General features: G+C 41.0%; 1 protein-coding gene across 1 annotated transcript in view; it reads right to left on the bottom strand.

Moving 5' to 3' along the window:
* acsl6 (acyl-CoA synthetase long chain family member 6) overlaps positions 1 to 17,636 on the bottom strand; it is a 122,440-nt gene that overhangs the window by 60,606 nt on the left and 44,198 nt on the right. Inside the window, exons 4-7 of the mRNA XM_053478271.1 lie at positions 13,089 to 13,153; positions 5,215 to 5,316; positions 3,967 to 4,066; positions 1,942 to 2,120 (exon numbers count right to left, since the gene is read on the bottom strand). Of these exons, the coding sequence (XP_053334246.1) occupies positions 1,942 to 2,120; positions 3,967 to 4,066; positions 5,215 to 5,316; positions 13,089 to 13,153 (446 nt within the window). The remainder of the gene's footprint in view (positions 1 to 1,941; positions 2,121 to 3,966; positions 4,067 to 5,214; positions 5,317 to 13,088; positions 13,154 to 17,636) is intronic.

Below are 17,636 nucleotides of genomic sequence, written 5' to 3'. Positions count from 1 at the left end.
GCCACTCGATCCACAACATTGACATCAGCAAAGCGCTCACCCACACGACGCCACACACGCTGTCTGCCATCTGCCCTGAACAATGTAAACCAAGATTCATCCGTGAAGAGAACACCTCTCCAACGACGCCATTGAATGTGAGCATTTGCCCACTTAAGTCTGTTATGGCGACGAGCTGGAGTCAGGTCAAGACTCCGATGAGGACGACGAGCATGCAGTTGAGCTTCCCTGAGACGGTTTCTGACAGTTTGTGCAGAAATTGTTTGGTTATGCAAACCAATTGTTTCAGCAGCTGTCTGAGTGGCTGGTCTCAGACGATCTTGGAGGTGAACCTGCTGGATGTGGAGGTCCTGGGCTGGTGTGGTTACACGTGGTCTGCGGTTTTGAGGCCGGTTGGATGTACTGCCATATTCTCTGAAACGCCTTTGGAGATGGCTTATGGTGGAGAAATAAACATTCAATGCATGAGCAACAGATCTGGTTGACATTCCTGCTGTCAGCATGCCAATTGCACGCTCCCTCAATGCTTGTGGCATCTGTGGCATTTTGCTGTGAGACAAAACTGCACATTCCAGGGTGGCCTTTATTGTGGGCAGTATAAGGTACACCTGGTCACTACTCATGATGTCAGATCAGCATCTTGATGTGGCACACCGAATGGGATGGATTATCCCACACCGGTGGGATGGATTATCTCAGCAAAGCAAAAGTGCTCACTATCACACATTTAGACTGATTTGTGAACAATGTTTGAGAGAAATAGTAATATTGTGTATCTGGAATGAATTTTAGATCTTTAAGTCCATCTCATGAAAAATCGAAGCAGAAACAAAGGTGTTGCGTTTATATTTTTGTTGAGTGTATATGATACTGATTGTTTTATTTTATTTTCATAAGCTGTAAGCCATAATCATTTAAATTAAACAAAAAGGCTTGTCAAGTCCTGTGTTCTTTGCTGATGGCATTGTTGGACCTCTTGTGATGTTAAAATGAAGTAAGCATGATGTGTCTTTCATCTGCTGAACTAAGTTCCCTTGGCCAATCACTGCATTTTTGGTCATCAACATTGCCTGTTTACTTGTGCTTCAGCAAAACAGCTTGAACAGCACATCTTGGAACTTCAGTGTGTTTTGGAACCACTGCATAGGAGAGATCTTGCTGATGCAGTATAACTACATTGGATCTTGTTTCTGTGTTCAGTCTTGCCATGCTGTATGACCTGTGACATGAAACTCTTCCAGAACCTCACCCTAGTAGCAGAGTCTGGCTGTTTTTTACCCAGTTTTAAGCCTCCAACACAGCTGTTTCTGTTTCGATTATGACTAAACAATGATCCTTGCCGAGGTGGCACAGTACATGTTCCCATGTACATTTAGCAAGTAGGATGTCTGATGCTTAAAAATTGATGGATGACTTGTCACCAGTTTTATCCAATCAGATATTTTTCATCCCAAATGGCGAAGCCATATTCCAGGACTACATTGTAAAAAAGTAGACCTGTGAGCATAAGTAATCATATTACATGAGTGCACACCTTTTTTTTTAACCCTCTATTATATTATTCCTAAAAAACATAAATACATAATTTAAGTGTTTTTTTTGTTGTTGTTTTTTTTACCACATATTCATCGAAATTATACTACATAGACAGTATTGCATGTGGTAATAGAAAACAAATGCAGCAGATTAACAAACATAGCAAAAAACAGCACTACGTAACTAAAACCCTTTAGTTTTGCCCCACACTCCTAAGATATGCCGTGCAGAATGATTATCATTCCTAAATTACACAGTATATGATTGGGTGTGCTATATCCTGCTTTGTGCCACAAATACTGTAGGGTGCAGGCAGCTCACAACCCTAAACGTGATAAGTGGTACAGACAATGGATGGATGTCTAGATTGTGTGATATCTTTATTTTTGCCAAACCCTTTCATACCTCAACTTCTTTCAGGACCTGGATGTGAACACCACACTTTCTGGCCTGCTCCACAAGTTCTGTGTTGAATGGGTCCATGAGGATAACCCACTTTAGAGTTGGTGTCTTCTGTCTTTCCACATTATCTAAAAGCACCTTGGCCTTTTCAGGTTTATCACAGATCACTGTAGATATCTCTGCTACATGTATAAAAGACAGAAAGTAAAATATTTTAACTACTTGTATTTAAGACAATTAAAAGGCTGGAGATTATAAAAATGATAAAAAATAATGATAAAGTTACTACATATAGAAGTATATAAAAATTTGTTTGCCATTATAAAGTATTTTATACTATGTTGATGTAGGGTTTAATATGATGTCAGCCCACCCTTTACAGCTTTAATACTGTAGCTTCAACTATTTTGGGAAGGCTTTCCACAAGGTTTAGGAGTGTGTTTTATGGGAATTTTTGACCGTTCTTCCAGAAGCGCATTTATGAGGTCAGACACTGATGTTGGATGAGAAGGCTTATAGTCTTTGCTCTATTATATCACTCAGGTTTGTTGACGGTGAGGTAATTGGCTGCTTATCATGTCTGTGTTTCCTTCTGGCTCTCCCTTTTAGTTATGCTGTCATAGTTATTCCTGCCGGAGTCTCTGCTTGCACACTACAGTAAATAAACATTTACAGTATACATTATGTGACTGTGACCAGACCTAACTTTTATCTCTTCTCTTCTGCTCTCTCTCCCACCCTTTCTCTTCCCTCTCTCCCCCTCTCTCTCCTTCCCTCTCTCTGTCAAGCTACACATGTCGTTCCTGAGCTGCTAGTAATCCAGTCACCCTCTGCCCTCCAGACCTGTCTGACCCATCCTGGTGCCCCGCTTCTGGTTGGAGATCTCGTCACATGGATGCCCCGTGTGTCTCTTTGGGATGCATCTTGTGTCCGGGGATGGTTCTCTCTACCTACAAGACGGTTTTGGCCTCGACTGGTGTTGGCAGCTGTTTCTCTGAGGACTTGACTGGACTAACTGGACTCCATATTTACATCAATTAACATCAACTGTTATGCTGAACTGCCTGCCAACTAACACACAGTATGAATGCAGATCAATTCCTGCTTTCTGTTTCACCCAAATGAGGATGGGTTCCCTGTTGAGTCTGGTTCCTCTCAAGGTTTCTTCCTACTACCATCTCAGGGAGTTTTTCCTTGCCACTGTCGCCCTCGGCTTGCTCACCAGGGACTATCTGACCATTTTGATTCATACACATTCAAATTCCATACAAACTTAAATAATTATTTTGATTGTGTAAAGCTACTTTGGGGCAATGCCAATTGTTAAAAAAAAGCGCTATACAAATAAAATTTAATTGAATTTAATTAAATATTTCATCCCAAAAGTGTTCTATTAGGTTAAGGTGCAGGTCAGTCAAGTTCTTCAATGGACTTTGTTTTGTGCACACGCACATTGGAACTGGTATGGGTTGTTTTTTAGGAGTTACAGTAGGCTCAGCTCTTTACTTCTAGTGAAAGGAACTTTTAATGCTTTAGCATACCAAGACATTTGGACAATTTCAGGCTCGCAACTTTGTGGGAACAGTTTGGGGACAAAACAAGTCCATAAAGATATGGATGACCAAGTTTAGTGTGGAAGAACTTGAGCTCAACTCAAAAGCCTACCATCTTTTTACCAGAAGAGCAGAAGAGTTGAAACTGTTATAGCTGCAAAGGGTGGGCCAGCATCATATTAAACCCTATAAATTAAGATTTGGATGTTACTCAAATTTACATGCAAGTGAAGGCAGGCGAGCAAATACTTTTGGAAATATGTATATATAGTGTGTGTGTGTATATATATATATATATATATATATATATATATATATATATATATATATATATATCCTGCTTTGTGTTAATAATCTTATTACTTATTCTAATCATATCATTATTCCAAAAATTTGCATATTCCTCTTTCTATTACCTAGATGGCAAAATAATTCATTATGTAAAAACAGATATCAATAACAGCAACAGTCTTACCAGTGTTTATTATGTATCGAATTGAATCAGGACCCAGTGTATCATATAATGGTACCACCACCATGGAGTAGGTGTAACAAGCCAGCTCAGAGATTATCCACTAACAACACAAAGAAAAACACAAAGTGACAAAGACAGCAAGACAAAGGCATATATTCAATGAATGCCTTACTGTTGTTACCAGTTTGTTTCCATTAAACAGCATTAAATGGTCTCGCACTGCAGTATCTGAGTGAACTGCTAGTGTCTTACGATCCGCCACGCCTGCTTCGATCAAAGGATGCAGGCTGCTTATCAGTACCGCGTATTATGAAAACTAAAGCTGGGGGCAGAGCTTTTTCTTACAAAGCCCCGAAATTATGGAATAGTCTTCCAATTAGTGTTCAGGACTTAGACACAGTCTCAGTGTTTAAGTCCAGGCTAAAAACCTATTTATTTAATCAAGCATTTTTATGAATAGATTTGCCTTAGGTAAAGGAGCAGATCTGGGGGACTCATAGATGTAGAGTATTATGGTGAACTGGTATGTTTGGATGCTGTCTTCCTCACTCTCATTGATCACTCAGGTTTGCTGACGGTGAGGTGATTGGTTGCTTTACATCTTAGGAAGCCCTCATGTCTGTGTTTCCTTCTGGCTCTCCCTTTTAGAGAGCCAGAAGGAAACACAGACATGGTTCTCTGGTTGGAGATCTCGTCACATGGATGCCCCGTGTGTCTCTCTGGGATGCGTCTCGTGTCTGGGGATGGTTCTCTCTACCTACAAGATGGTTCTGGCCTCAACTGGTGTCAGCAGCTGTTTCTCTGAGGACTTGACTGTTCAATAGTTTAGGACTGGAACTTTATACAGGTCTACCTGAGTTTTCAATAACTAACTGGACTCCATATTAACATCAATTAACATCAACTGTTATGCTGAACTGCCTGCCAACTAACACACAGTATAAATGCAGATCAATTCCTGCTTTCTGTTTTACCCAAATGAGGATGGGTTCCCTGTTGAGTCTGGTTCCTCTCAAGGTTTCTTCCTACTACCATCTCAGGGAGTTTTTTCTTGCCACTGTCGCCCTCGGCTTGCTCACCAGGGACTATCTGACCATTTTGATTCATACACATTCAAATTCCATACAAACTTAAATAATTCTTTTAATTGTGTAAAGCTACTTTGGGACAATGCCAATTGTTAAAAAAAGCGCTATACAAATAAAATTGAATTAAACTGAATTGAATTGTTTCCCTTTGACATCTCACCTCTGGCCTGTTTTGGGAAAACACTCCAATAAACTGCTTGGAATTGGGCTGACAACCCTGGAACAGTAAGCCTGAGCCCAGGTGCTCTGCCCGAGTTGTGACCTGTGCAAGTAACAAAAACAAAAGCCATTTTATTTAAGAATTTCAAGAAAAAGCAAATACCAAACCTAAAATTGTCAGTAGGTCACACTAAAAAACTGTAAGAGAAATCTCTGGACAAAATTTAAACTACAAATATTCAGTTCACTGTATGGTTTTACTGTATTATGGATAATGTTACCTCAGATAAATATACATACAGCCTATGCCTAAGCACCACTGATATAAGTAGTACATCATGACTATGGATACTATATATAACCATGATTCTACCATGAGCTAATATGGAAATTCATTTTAACTTCACTACATGACCAAAAAATTTTAGAGGATTTGTTTGCATACTGTACGATTAGAATTTTTTTTTCACTGGAACCAAGAACAGCACACAGGTGTCTGACATCACTTATGCTCTTGTAGATAAATTAAACTCAAGTTGATTATATTTATCTAGAACAATCTATATTGCGACAAAGCAACTTTACAGAAATGCTGTAACAGTTTAACCCTTATTTTATAGTCACTATGGCTATTGTTTATATAACCATGATTTTACCATGAGGTATTATGGTCCCTTGTGGTATCCATGTTTATACTGTAGTATTGTCATAGATTTATTATGATAATTTATAGTAAAATTTCTATTTAGTAGTTAACCATGATTCTGACATGGTTACTACTATGGTGCCTTATGGTAACTGTTATACAGCCATGTATTTACTTTGTGGGTTTTAGTGCATGAGGTACAGTATGATATTCCAAGACTTTGATCTTTGATCCTTAACCCCTCGAGCAGCAAGGAAACCTGTCCAGACCGCGAACGGCAGTGCACTAGCCAAGCTTGCCTAGCTTTGCAACTAGTAAAAATTGCCTTAAAATTGGCCTGTTTAACAACACATGCTCACCGTTACAAATAGGACTGGTAGAAACATAATTTAGTTTAGGGTAGGGTAGGTAGAGAGCAGGTTTTGTGGGGTGTTCCTGCAATACAATAATAAGTATTTACAAAAAAAAGTCAGAATAACAATTAATTTGCTTGTATTTTTGACTTGATCAGGTTATGATTATACCATTATGCTTTTAAAGAGAATACTTGCGGTTCTTTGTTGTAGTGGTTGCTACAGTAGCTACATAATACAGCATAGTATTTTTCTAGTTGGAGCAGCTCCTCTGATGACTATACTCTGATGACTATTCGAGCCAACAGGCTTCCAAATCCACTGGTTCACAGTAAGGCTGTGCAAATTTAAAATGGGATGAAGTGTGTTTTTCTTATGTTTTTCGCATGTTCACACGTACTAGAGAATTATGTAACTGTTCAAAATAATTAAAAAGTTAATTCTGCACTATTAAGCTACATTTACAGTGTCAGTTAAATGTGACCCAATTCCAATTTTTTTGCTCATATGTGACATAAATCAGATTTGTTCTATGTCCATGTAAACAGGGGAAAAAACGCATGCATTCCGATATTTCGAGATCGGTTTCAGGCCTTCTTCATATTTGGAAATAAATCAGATATAAATCAGATATGTGCTAATGTGATTCTCATGTAAACAGACAGATCGGATTTCCTGAGGCATTGTGTTCTGTACGTCATTAAAACTGCGACTTTTTCGCGGTTTAATGACGTAATGTTATTCTCCGGTGGAAGCGCATGTGGAATGATATTATCGCAGGTGACAAGCTAAATAACATTAAGAAATCAGTATTTGGTGAATGAAGCATATGCACAGGCTGCAATTATGGCGTATTTTTCCTTCTCCTCCGTTTCAAAACCATGGTGACGTTTCGCAAACTTTGCATACTGTATATCGCAGAGCTACAGTATAGTCAAGCATATTTTGCCTTCGTCCATCTTGACTACTGTGTAGCGCAAGAACCTCTCTTTAAATATGCGCGATGTTTCAGATGGTATGGCAAGTGTAAACACTTGAATCGGATATGGGTCATAGTTGAAAGAATGTTTAAACAAAAAAGACCGTCAAAAAAAATCAGATAGGCAACAAATCAGAATTGGGCATCAAGACCTGCAGTGTAAACGGGGCTTAAGTCTCCTTAGATATGGATTTGGTCTTAATCTTTTAAGCAGACATCCTAAAAGTTCCAGGCCCCTAAAGTATATTGATAGCAGGTCGTTGTTGCCCACAAGTAATGTACAATATGCCAGAAATCAAACTTTTGAGCACAAGGAAGTGTGAGTGTGTGCATAATGATTTGTCCCCCTGTGGACCTGAGTGAACAGTGTGGCTATCACTTTTCTTAGTGGGTGAAGCTTTACATTTAACACACACACATATACATACATACATACACACACACACACACACACAAACACACATGCTGTGGTGTCTGTCACCCGGATTTTAGAGGTGGATCCTGTAGGCGATGTGGGTTGCAGGTTGGAGTCTCTGTAAATCGGGCTTTGTCTGGGCATCCCTCAAATTTTAGATCAGATAGGAATCTAGAGGCTAAATCAACAACCTTGAACTCTTTGCTAGTAATTCTATTTTGGCAAGGACAGAAAGCATCCTGTAAAGCTGGAAAGGAAAGCTGCTTTAACCACAGTGTAATTATTTTGCTTCTTTCTCACAATGCAGAACACATTGTTTAGTTTATTTTGGTTGCCAATATTTGACTACTGATCATTTCCATCTTGCTTTTGTGTTTTCCCTTGAAAGTTAACAGGGTTTGTGGTACTTGAAGGTTCTAAATGAAGGAATTGAAGTGCTCTTTTTACCTTAAACCATATTTATAATCTTATATGGTCAAATATTTTGTTTCACTGACATTGTTAAAAACACACAGCTGGCATTCTTATTTATTAGATGAATTTTTGTGATTCTTATTCTTCATCATCCTTTTTCAAATTTTTTATCTGAAAGTCTTATTAAAGATTATTTTCCACTAAGGATGCTGTGAAAACATGCATTTTAGGTGTGAGGCCAAATTTTCTTGGTAAAGCTGCTCTTTTCTTTTCCTTCAAAGTTTATTATCCTCTTCCAGTTTAAGTTTGTTCTTTTAATACTATGCTATGTGTTTGTTTATTGTATCACAATAAAAAAAATGGTAATAAGTTGCAGTTGGTAATCAAATTTATTTGAAGCCCTTTGTGTTTAATTTCTTTAAATACCCATATTCCATTTTAGCATTTATTTGACTATTATTAAAAATAATAATTAGCTTACGCTTCAATAAATAAATGATGTGTGTGTGAATGATATAAATCCAATAAACAGTCTATTTACCTTTGCAAATTAGCAACAACTTACAAATCATAAACACAAACCCAAGATTCCCAGTGTAACAACACAGAGATAATTTTTTCCCTTAATATACACTTCTACAGACAAATTTGCCTAGGTTTTGTAACTACTTGTGGCTGATAAAAAATATTTAAAAAATAACAACAAAATATCTAAAAGCATACTGTAAGTTTCAAGTGCTCCTACAAGTACAAAATATTTTTTTAAACAAAAACGTGAAATTAAGGCGAGGGATGGCAAAAAAAAGGTTTGTTTTATACAAACACAAATAGTGCCACTCCTTGCTAATTTAAATGAGAATGCAGCTGAACCTAGCGACTCAATGGTAACCCAATCAAATGCCTGCTTAAATCTCACTGGCTGATGGCAGCCATGTTTTAATTAAGTAGGTCATTAAAAAAACATGTATACAGTACATGAGAAAAACAGTAGATTTCTTATTTACTCATCTTAGCCCCAGCCCATGCATAATCATGCTTCTTACATGACCTTAGAATCTTCTCTTGTTTATTAGTGATGGGTCGTTCATGAATGATTCATTCTTTTTGAACGAATCTTTAAGATGACTCAGAAGAGCGAGTAGTCTCAGAAAGTGATTTGTTCCTTTTTATACTGGGCGCTCATGCGCAAATCATCGCAAACCCCCGTAGGTTATGTACAGGAAACAGAATTAAGCGATTCTCTCAATGACTCTTCTACTGCGAGTCGTTCGTTCTTTTGTCACATGACTCTCATAGACGCTATGCAGTGCAATAGATTCAAAATAATGAACTACTCAAACTAAAAGATATGAGAGGTGAGCTACTCATTTTGTTTATTGTGATATGTCCTTATCCTTACCTTATCTTAGCTGCATTGTAATATTTTCATTACTGGAATTATAGCCAAAATGTGTGCATGTAGATGTATTAGGGGTCTGTTTATTGAAAATGTAGCATTTCATTTTATTTCTGATCAAAAGAATGAAATTAACTAAATGACTCAAAAATATTGTTTATTTTACTCACACTAGACGTAGATAATAGGTCTACCTAGGTAATCTGGTGCAGTCGCAAGGTCCAGAGGGGGGAGGTCCTCTGTGTGGGACGACTTTTACACAAACACACATTAACAGAAACATCGACAGTAGAAACACTGATCACAACCCCTCCGATTGGTTAACGAAATGGCAAAAGAGCGGCTCAATTTTTTTTGTAACACGTGTTATGCGCTGAAATGCCCTCCCTTTTTTTTTTAAATACAACATGTACACTTTTATATTGTTTATGTTTTAATAAAATTTTATCCTTATAAAAATATATTTTCTTATTATATATTATGTATATAATTTTTTATTTGCATATTCATGACAAACCTCTGAAAAATAAACATGTTACAAAATAAACATTATACAAGAATTTGTATTAATGGTCTTGACGGCTGTCATGTGCCTAGAGTTTATTATAATAATTATATAATATTTGATATTAACAAACCTATGAATTTATGCCTTGTCGGGAAAATTAACAAGTAACACTCGAGTGCGCACACACACTAACGGACTCACTGCTGTAAAGTAAAAATAAAACAAATTAACTTGCACTTTACCTTTGAAAAGAATCGCAACAGAGCAGTGTTTCCATTATAGTGTGTGTGTGGTTGTGTGTGTGTGTGAAGGCGAGAAGAGGAGGAAATTGTGTGAAGGCGAGAGAAGGAGGGAATGGGAATGCAGTCCAATGATGCACGCACAGACACATGAACGGAATCAGTAGAGGCTGAAAGAGAAAATGGATCTAAAATAAAAATGAAAAGATGCTTTACACGCCAGCAAGTGGTCACAGTGTTATAGTAAATAGTACGCGCACGCACAGATGTTGATTATACCAGTAAGAGCACTAAGACCGAGCAGGGGAGACGATTACCCACAATTCTGCAGTGCAAGAGAAAAAAAAAAACATTGGCTCAATTGTGATGACCAGGGGTCCGTTCTTCGTACGTCGCTTGACACATCCGAGATGAATTGACACATGAGGTCATCGCGCTAATTACGATCTGGCTAAGTTGGTTCTTTGAGCACACCTGTTGTTGATGATTAGTATAGCTGGATTGAGTTGTCTAGGGTAAATGCATGTTTGTGCGTTGGTTTAAAAGGCGATATGCATCGACAGTAGAAACACTGATCACAACCCCTCCGATTGGTTGACGAAATGGCAAAAGAGCGGCTAAATACAACATGTACACTTTTATATTGTTTATGTTTTAATAAAATTGATCCTTATAAAAATATATATTCTTATTATATATTATGTATATAATTTTTTATTTGCATATTTATGACAAACCTCTGAAAAATAAACGTGTTACAAAATAAACATTATACAAGAATTTGTATTAATGGTCTTGACGGCTGTCATGTGCCTAGGGTTTATTATAATAATTATATAATATTTGATATTAATAAACCTATGAATTTATGTTCTAATATAATATTTGATAGCGATTATATATATTGGTATATATGCAAGATACTTTTCTTTTCCCCGATGAGTCAGTCCGCGTCAGTCGTGCTCTTTAACCAATCAGATGTGACCTCGCCATTTCAACTAATCATAACCCGCCAGGAGTGCAGGCTAAATCCTGTTTGCATGAAATAAACCTGCTTCCGAGCAGGTTCAAGCTTATGGACATGTTGCTACAGTATGACAGCAAATGCGAGAAGTGCATCAAAGATCGAAACAATTCAAGATCAGGACAAATCCACAACAATCAAATCCAGCTAACTGAGTTAGCGACGTACAAAGAACGGACCCCTGATGCTCGGCGTCAAAACAAGAAGCGCATGTGTGCTACATAATACTCAGTACTAAACCAAGACTTGATCGCCTTCCGAAGCACTTGCAAACCGGGGACCAATTCTTCGCAATCCGAGGTTACACTGTACATCTATGCAGATACTATTGTATGATAATAATAAGTTATAAGTATATTGTTATAGACTCTATATTTTTATAGACTCTATTTACAGGTAAAAAAGCATAATTTAGCTGGGTGTGAAAGTTGCAGTAAAAATGTTGGTGGTTTGGTCAAAAACAAGAAAATATGTTTTTTGTCGGTTAAAAACTAAGCAACCAGCTTACTACACTTTACAAGTTTCATGTGAATTAATGTGCCACATCTGTTTATGTAAATGAGTCTGTTCTGGCATGGCTAAATGTTAAATCTGTATTGTTATATCATGTTTTCACAGCCTGCTTAACTCTTTCCTCGTACTCAGCATCTAAATAACTAACTCAAGTATTGCATTAGGATAGTTAAATATTAAGAATTGTGAAACTACTAAACACTCAAACAGGTAAACAGCAAGGTCTAATCATTAATTCAAAAAATATTATATAACTAACTTGGGTTAATATCACAAAGGAACATCTAACATGCTGCATATTGCTTCAATTCCTGTAGAGCTTTGCTACTCACTATGCATAAACACAACTGATCTAAAAAGGCAATTACCAAAAAAATAAGTTCCATAATAAATGTAAACAAAACACTGACATTGCCACTCAGTCGGTTGAAAAAAAGGATACTGGCTACTGATTCTATCATTGTGGACAATATTTCTTTTATCTGAAATCATTCTGAATTGAGCTAAACTTCCCTGGACACTGATCTGATAATGCGTGTGCTCTCATGCTGAACACATTTAATCAAAATGTAACTTTTTGTCCCCGTGCAAAGTGGTTTAAATTGTTTAATCTGCCAAAAATATATCAGAATAACATTCCAATTAAAAATCCATTCCAATTAGTCTAAATCAGGCAAGTCTAAAGTCAGGCAAGGTTTTTTACATAGGTATTTTTATTCTGATTGGGCTATTATTCTGATTATTAGTAAAAATGTAAATGCACCTAATTACTTACTGCTTCATCAATGCCATGTGTTAACCAATAAAACTTACCTCCTCTTTCTGTCACATGTACTGCAAATACTGATCAACGTCACAGTCAAACTGGAGACTAAACAATAAAACTTATTTAGACTGTGACAGAGGTTCATTATGTTTGACCCACGCCTGCTGTTAGGATGGTCGAAGCGTACAGGGCATCTTAAGGAGGGCCAATACTTGCAAAGGTAGCACCAGCATGTTACTCCAGTATAGGGCAAAAAGACAAAGACAAAGTCTTTTAATGTCAGAAGGCGGTGCACTAGAGAGAGAGAGAGAAAGAGGAGAGAGAGAGAAAAAGAGAGAGAGAGAAAGAGAGAGCCCAGCATGATACCTGTTAAGTGTGTGCTCTTGGTTCAGTAAAAAAAAAACACAAATACAACAAAAAGCCCATAGAAGAAAGGACGGAAAAGAGTTTATTTTTAGATTTCAGAGATTTGTCCTACGTCAAAGAAACAGAGGAGATCTATTGGTTTTGTGTTTCAGTCTTCTTTGGTTTTTTTTGAGTTTCTAATTATTTAACCCACATAAAAAAAACTACCAAAAAAATTTAAAGAAGCAACACAGTAAATGCAGTTGTCATTTCTCACCTCTCGATAAGAAAGCCATTTGTAAGGTTGATTCGGGAGACGAGAACCTAAGCATGGTCCATCACCTAAAGTGAGAAAGCAAAGAAAAATAATTAATGAACACTTCTGCTTCATTATATGTTATGTTTACATCTGTTAGTTGATACTGACTTAAAGGACAGATGTGGTTTGAGACCTTGTGGCCAGTTTTTTTACTTTCAAATCTCACAAACTGTCAATTGTCACATTATTTTTCCACATCTTTTTCCAAACTGTAAATCTATTGATGTAATTAAAGTTCTTTGATGTAATTTAAGCAATATAATATAAATTATATTTATAAAATAAAAAAAACATAATAATAAAAAAACATAGTAATTATGACATTCTGCTCAATGTGTTTATTGCCATTTAAATACAAAAAAAGTCAAATACAACATTCAAAACCAGTCACAGAAGCATGCAAGAAAACACATGTCATAACAATATGTTATCTTAAAAAGAAACACTTTAACTTCCTAATAATTGATTCTAAGTTGTTAAGTTGTTTTAAACTGCATGTGGAGCATCTAAACCATCTGTGTTTTTATATTTACAACTACAAGGATAACTAGCTCCTAATGAGCAAGGCCCAACAAGGCTTCAAATCGCTCTCCAACCCCTGATCAATACATGGTGAATATGATAATAGATTGTAATGCCTTGCACACTAGCTTTGCATTTAGGATTTAACCCAGGAAAACTGTCGCGTGCGCGCGGCTCGTGGGCTGTGGAGATGGACCCAGGTGCAGGTGCGGGTGGGTCATGAGCCCTCCAGTCCTTCTGCGGTGCCGCTGTACTGAGAGCGAAGGCGCTGGAGTCAAGATGCGGGATCCGTAGCGGCGCATTGCCGGCGGGGCGTGAGACAGAGCCGTGTTGATTAGCTTGGTTATAGTAAATGGGCCGATGAAGCGTGGGGAAAGCTTGCGGGAGAGTGTCTTTAGGGGGATGTCCCTGGTGGCGAGCATGACTCTGTCTCCTACATGATACCTTGGGGTCTTGGAGCGATGGCGGAGAGAGCCCTGTGGAGGCAGAAGGTAAGGAGTTGTGAGCATACTCGACCCATGGGAGGAACTTACTCCAGGTGGTAGCGTCACGAGTGGTCATACACCGGAGGGCGACCTCCATTGCTTGATTCTTTTGTTCCGTCTGACCGTTGGATTGGGGATGAAAGCCCGAAGACAGGCTAGGAGAGGCTCCGATGAGTTTGCAAAAGGCCCTCCAAAATCGCGAGGTGAATTGAGGCCCACAATCTGAGACTATGTCAGTAGGGAGACCATGGAGACGGACGACATGGAGGATCTACTGCTCTGCAGTCTCTTTGGCGGAAGGAAGTTTGGACAGTGGAACCAGTTGGACGGATTTGGAGAAGCGGTCGACGATGGTCATGATGCAGGTATTCCCATCAGATGAGGGTAGGCCTGTTACAAAATCCAGCGAGATGTGTGACCATGGGCGATGAGGTATGGGTAGGGGTCTGAGGAGACCAGCTGGAGGGCGGTTGTTGGGTTTACAGCGGGTGCAGATGTCGCAGGCTGCCACAAAACTGGAAACGTCCTTCCCCATCGTGGGCCACCAGAAGCGCTGTTGAATGATAAAGAGTGTTCGGGCAGAGCCTGGGTGACAGGACAGCTTGGATCCATGACCCCATTCCAGGACCTGTGAGCGCAGACAAAGGGGAACAAAGAGACAATCCGGAGGAACATTGCTTGGGCCGGGCTCTTGAGTCGACGCCTCCTTGACTTTAGTCTCGATGTCTAGTTCTAGGGCGGCAAGGAGACAATGCGATGGCAAAATGGAGCTGCATGGTGCGGGATCCTGTGGGGGGGAGAACTGACGTGAAAGGGCATCGGGCTTAGTGTTTTTAGAGCCTGGGCGGTAGGACAGGGTGAAGTTGAACCTGGAGAAGAATAATGACCACCGAGCTTGACGGGCATTGAGCCTTTTGGCGGAGCGTAGGTACTCCAGGTTCCGATGATCGGTCCATACTATGAAGAGGAGCTCGGTCCCCTCCAGCCAATGTCTCCATTCCTCCAGGGCTAGCTTGATGGCAAGGAGCTCTCGGTCACCTACATCATAGTTCCTCTCGGCCGGAGAAAGACGGCGGGAATAGAATGAGCATGGGTGCAGCTTGTTGTCTCGTGGGGACCTCTGGGAGAGGATTCCCCCAACGCCAGTGTTGGAGGCGTCCACTTCTACCACAAACTGGCGAGATGGGTCGGGTATGGTGAGAATGGGGGCTGAGGTGAACCGTTCCTTGAGGTCTGCGAATGCCTTGTCTGCCTCCTCGTTCCAGCAGAACCACGTCTTCTGGGAAGTCAGGGAGGTTAGAGGAGCGGCGACGGAACTGTAACCCCGAATGAAGCGGCGATAGAAGTTCGCGAACCCCAGGAACCGTTGGAGGTCACGTCGGGAGACTGGCGTGGGCCAGTGGGAAACGGCCTGGACCTTGGCTGGCTCCATCTCCAGTCTGGAGGGAGAGATGACAAAGCCTAGGAATGTTGTGGAGGTCGTATGGAACTCACACTTCTCAGCTTTCACAAAGAGATGGTTTTCTAGGAGCCTCTGCAGAACCTTGCGAACGTGGTGCCGGTGCTCCTCCAGTCCTTGAGAGAAAATTAAAATGTCGTCCAGATACACGAACACAAAGGAATTCAAGAAGTCACGGAGGACGTCATTGATGAGGGCTTGTTCCAGTCAATTTGGGGGCCATGGAGGGTTAGCCAGGGAAGTCCAAGGACCAAAGCGGTGTGAGATTTGTTCATGACGAAGAGGCAGATCTCCTCTAAGTGATTTCCTGACGTCCTTAAAGTTAGCGGATGGGTCGTGAGAGTGATGGGTGGAAGCTGGGTCCCATCCAAGGCCTGAACGGCCTGAACGGAGGGTCCAGCGGTACACAAGGGATCCTTAATGCCTTGACTGTGGAGGCGCTGACCAGGTTTCGGTCAGAGCCAGAGTCAATGAGCGCCTGAATAGGGTGGACTTGGCCGCCGACGATTAGGTTTACAGGGAGTAAAGGACGTGTTTGTGAGAGTCTGTCGGAAGAAGGAACCTCTAGTGCCCCCAGTCTGACTAAAGGCCGCCTCCCCTTTACTGGACAGTCTTTTAGCCTGTGTCCTGAAGCTCCACAGTAAAAACACGCCCCTTGCAGACGGCGTCGGCGTCTCTCCTCGTCTGAGATGCGGGTCCTGCCCAGCTGCATGGGCTCCTCCTGAGTCGTCTGCTTCGGAGTAGGAGATATGTGGTCCCATCTGGGTTGGGGGGGCCTTTCAGCGGAGGGCACCGCCCCTGGATGTCCTTCTTAACCGGAGGCGTGAGTCAATCCGCCCGGCGAGGTCCATGAGCTCGTGGAGGTCTGTGGGAAGTTCACAAGAGGTGAGCTCGTCCTTGAGAGCTTCTAACAGCCCCTCCAGGAAGACATCGGCTAGGGCTCTGTCGTTCCACCCACTAGAGGCGGCTAGGGTGCGGAACTCAATGGCATAGTCGTAGGCAGAGCGGGATCCTTGACAAAGTCTCAATTACCTAGTTCCGGCCTCCCTGCCGACAAAAGAGTTCTCAAAGACTCGCTTCATCTCCTTGAAGAAGTCCTCAAAGTTCTCGCAGTGTGGGTCGTGTGCCTCCCAGAGGGCCGTGCTCCACTCCCGGGCTCTACCGGTTAGTAATGTGATGACGTAGACCACCCGAGAAGGTTCTGTCGAGAAGGAAGAAGCTGGTAGCTCGAAAATCAGTGAGCACTGCGAGAGGAATGACCTACAAGTTCCTGGTTCTCCTCCATAAGTAGGAGGGGCTGGTAGGCATGGCTCTCGCAGTGTTCCGAAGCTTGAGGTCAGAGCTGTAGGCGCCTGGAGAAGCTGCACTTGAGAAGCAATGTCAGCTAAAGCCCGTTTCGTGGCGATAAGCTCCTCTTGGTGTTTATTGAGGAGCGCGCCTTGGCCCTCCAGTGCCTGTATCACCCGGTTTAAACCTGCTGGATCCATAGTAGTGGATTATTCTGTCGCGTGCGCGCGGCTCGTGGGCTGTGGAGATGGATCCAGGTGCGGGTCATGAGCCCTCCAGTCCTTCTGCGGTGCCGCTGTATTGAGAGCGAAGGCGCTGGAGTCGAGATGCGGGATCCGTAGCGTCGCATTGCCGGCGGGGCGTGAGACAGAGCCGTGGTCGTGAAGGCGGAAGTGTTAGATCGAAGCCGTGAAGTCCGTCCGCGATGTCGTTGTGCCAAAACGTGAAGCTGAGCCATAGTCGAGGATGTGAGAGCGGGAGTTCGGGTTGAAACTGACGCGAAGCAAGGTCGTGGTCGAGAAACGAAAGTGAAAGTCCAGAGCCGTTAAATCCAAGCGTGGCGATAAATCCAAATCGTGAGGCAAGGGGCAAAAACGAGGAACAAAGCGAAATCGGCAACGTGAAAAACCATGAACATAAACGCGAGAAAACTGCGGCGAAACAACACAAAATAATCCAGCGGCGAGACAGCGCGCTCTTCTTTATAAGCTGGATGAAATCAGCGCCAGATGAGAAACCGGTGTGCCGGCGGGG

This window comes from Clarias gariepinus, chromosome 19, assembly GCF_024256425.1.
Source record: "Clarias gariepinus isolate MV-2021 ecotype Netherlands chromosome 19, CGAR_prim_01v2, whole genome shotgun sequence".
NCBI classification, from domain to species: Eukaryota; Metazoa; Chordata; class Actinopteri; order Siluriformes; family Clariidae; genus Clarias; species Clarias gariepinus.
Note: the sequence above shows the minus strand (reverse complement) of the source record. Positions and strands in the feature narration are given on the sequence as shown.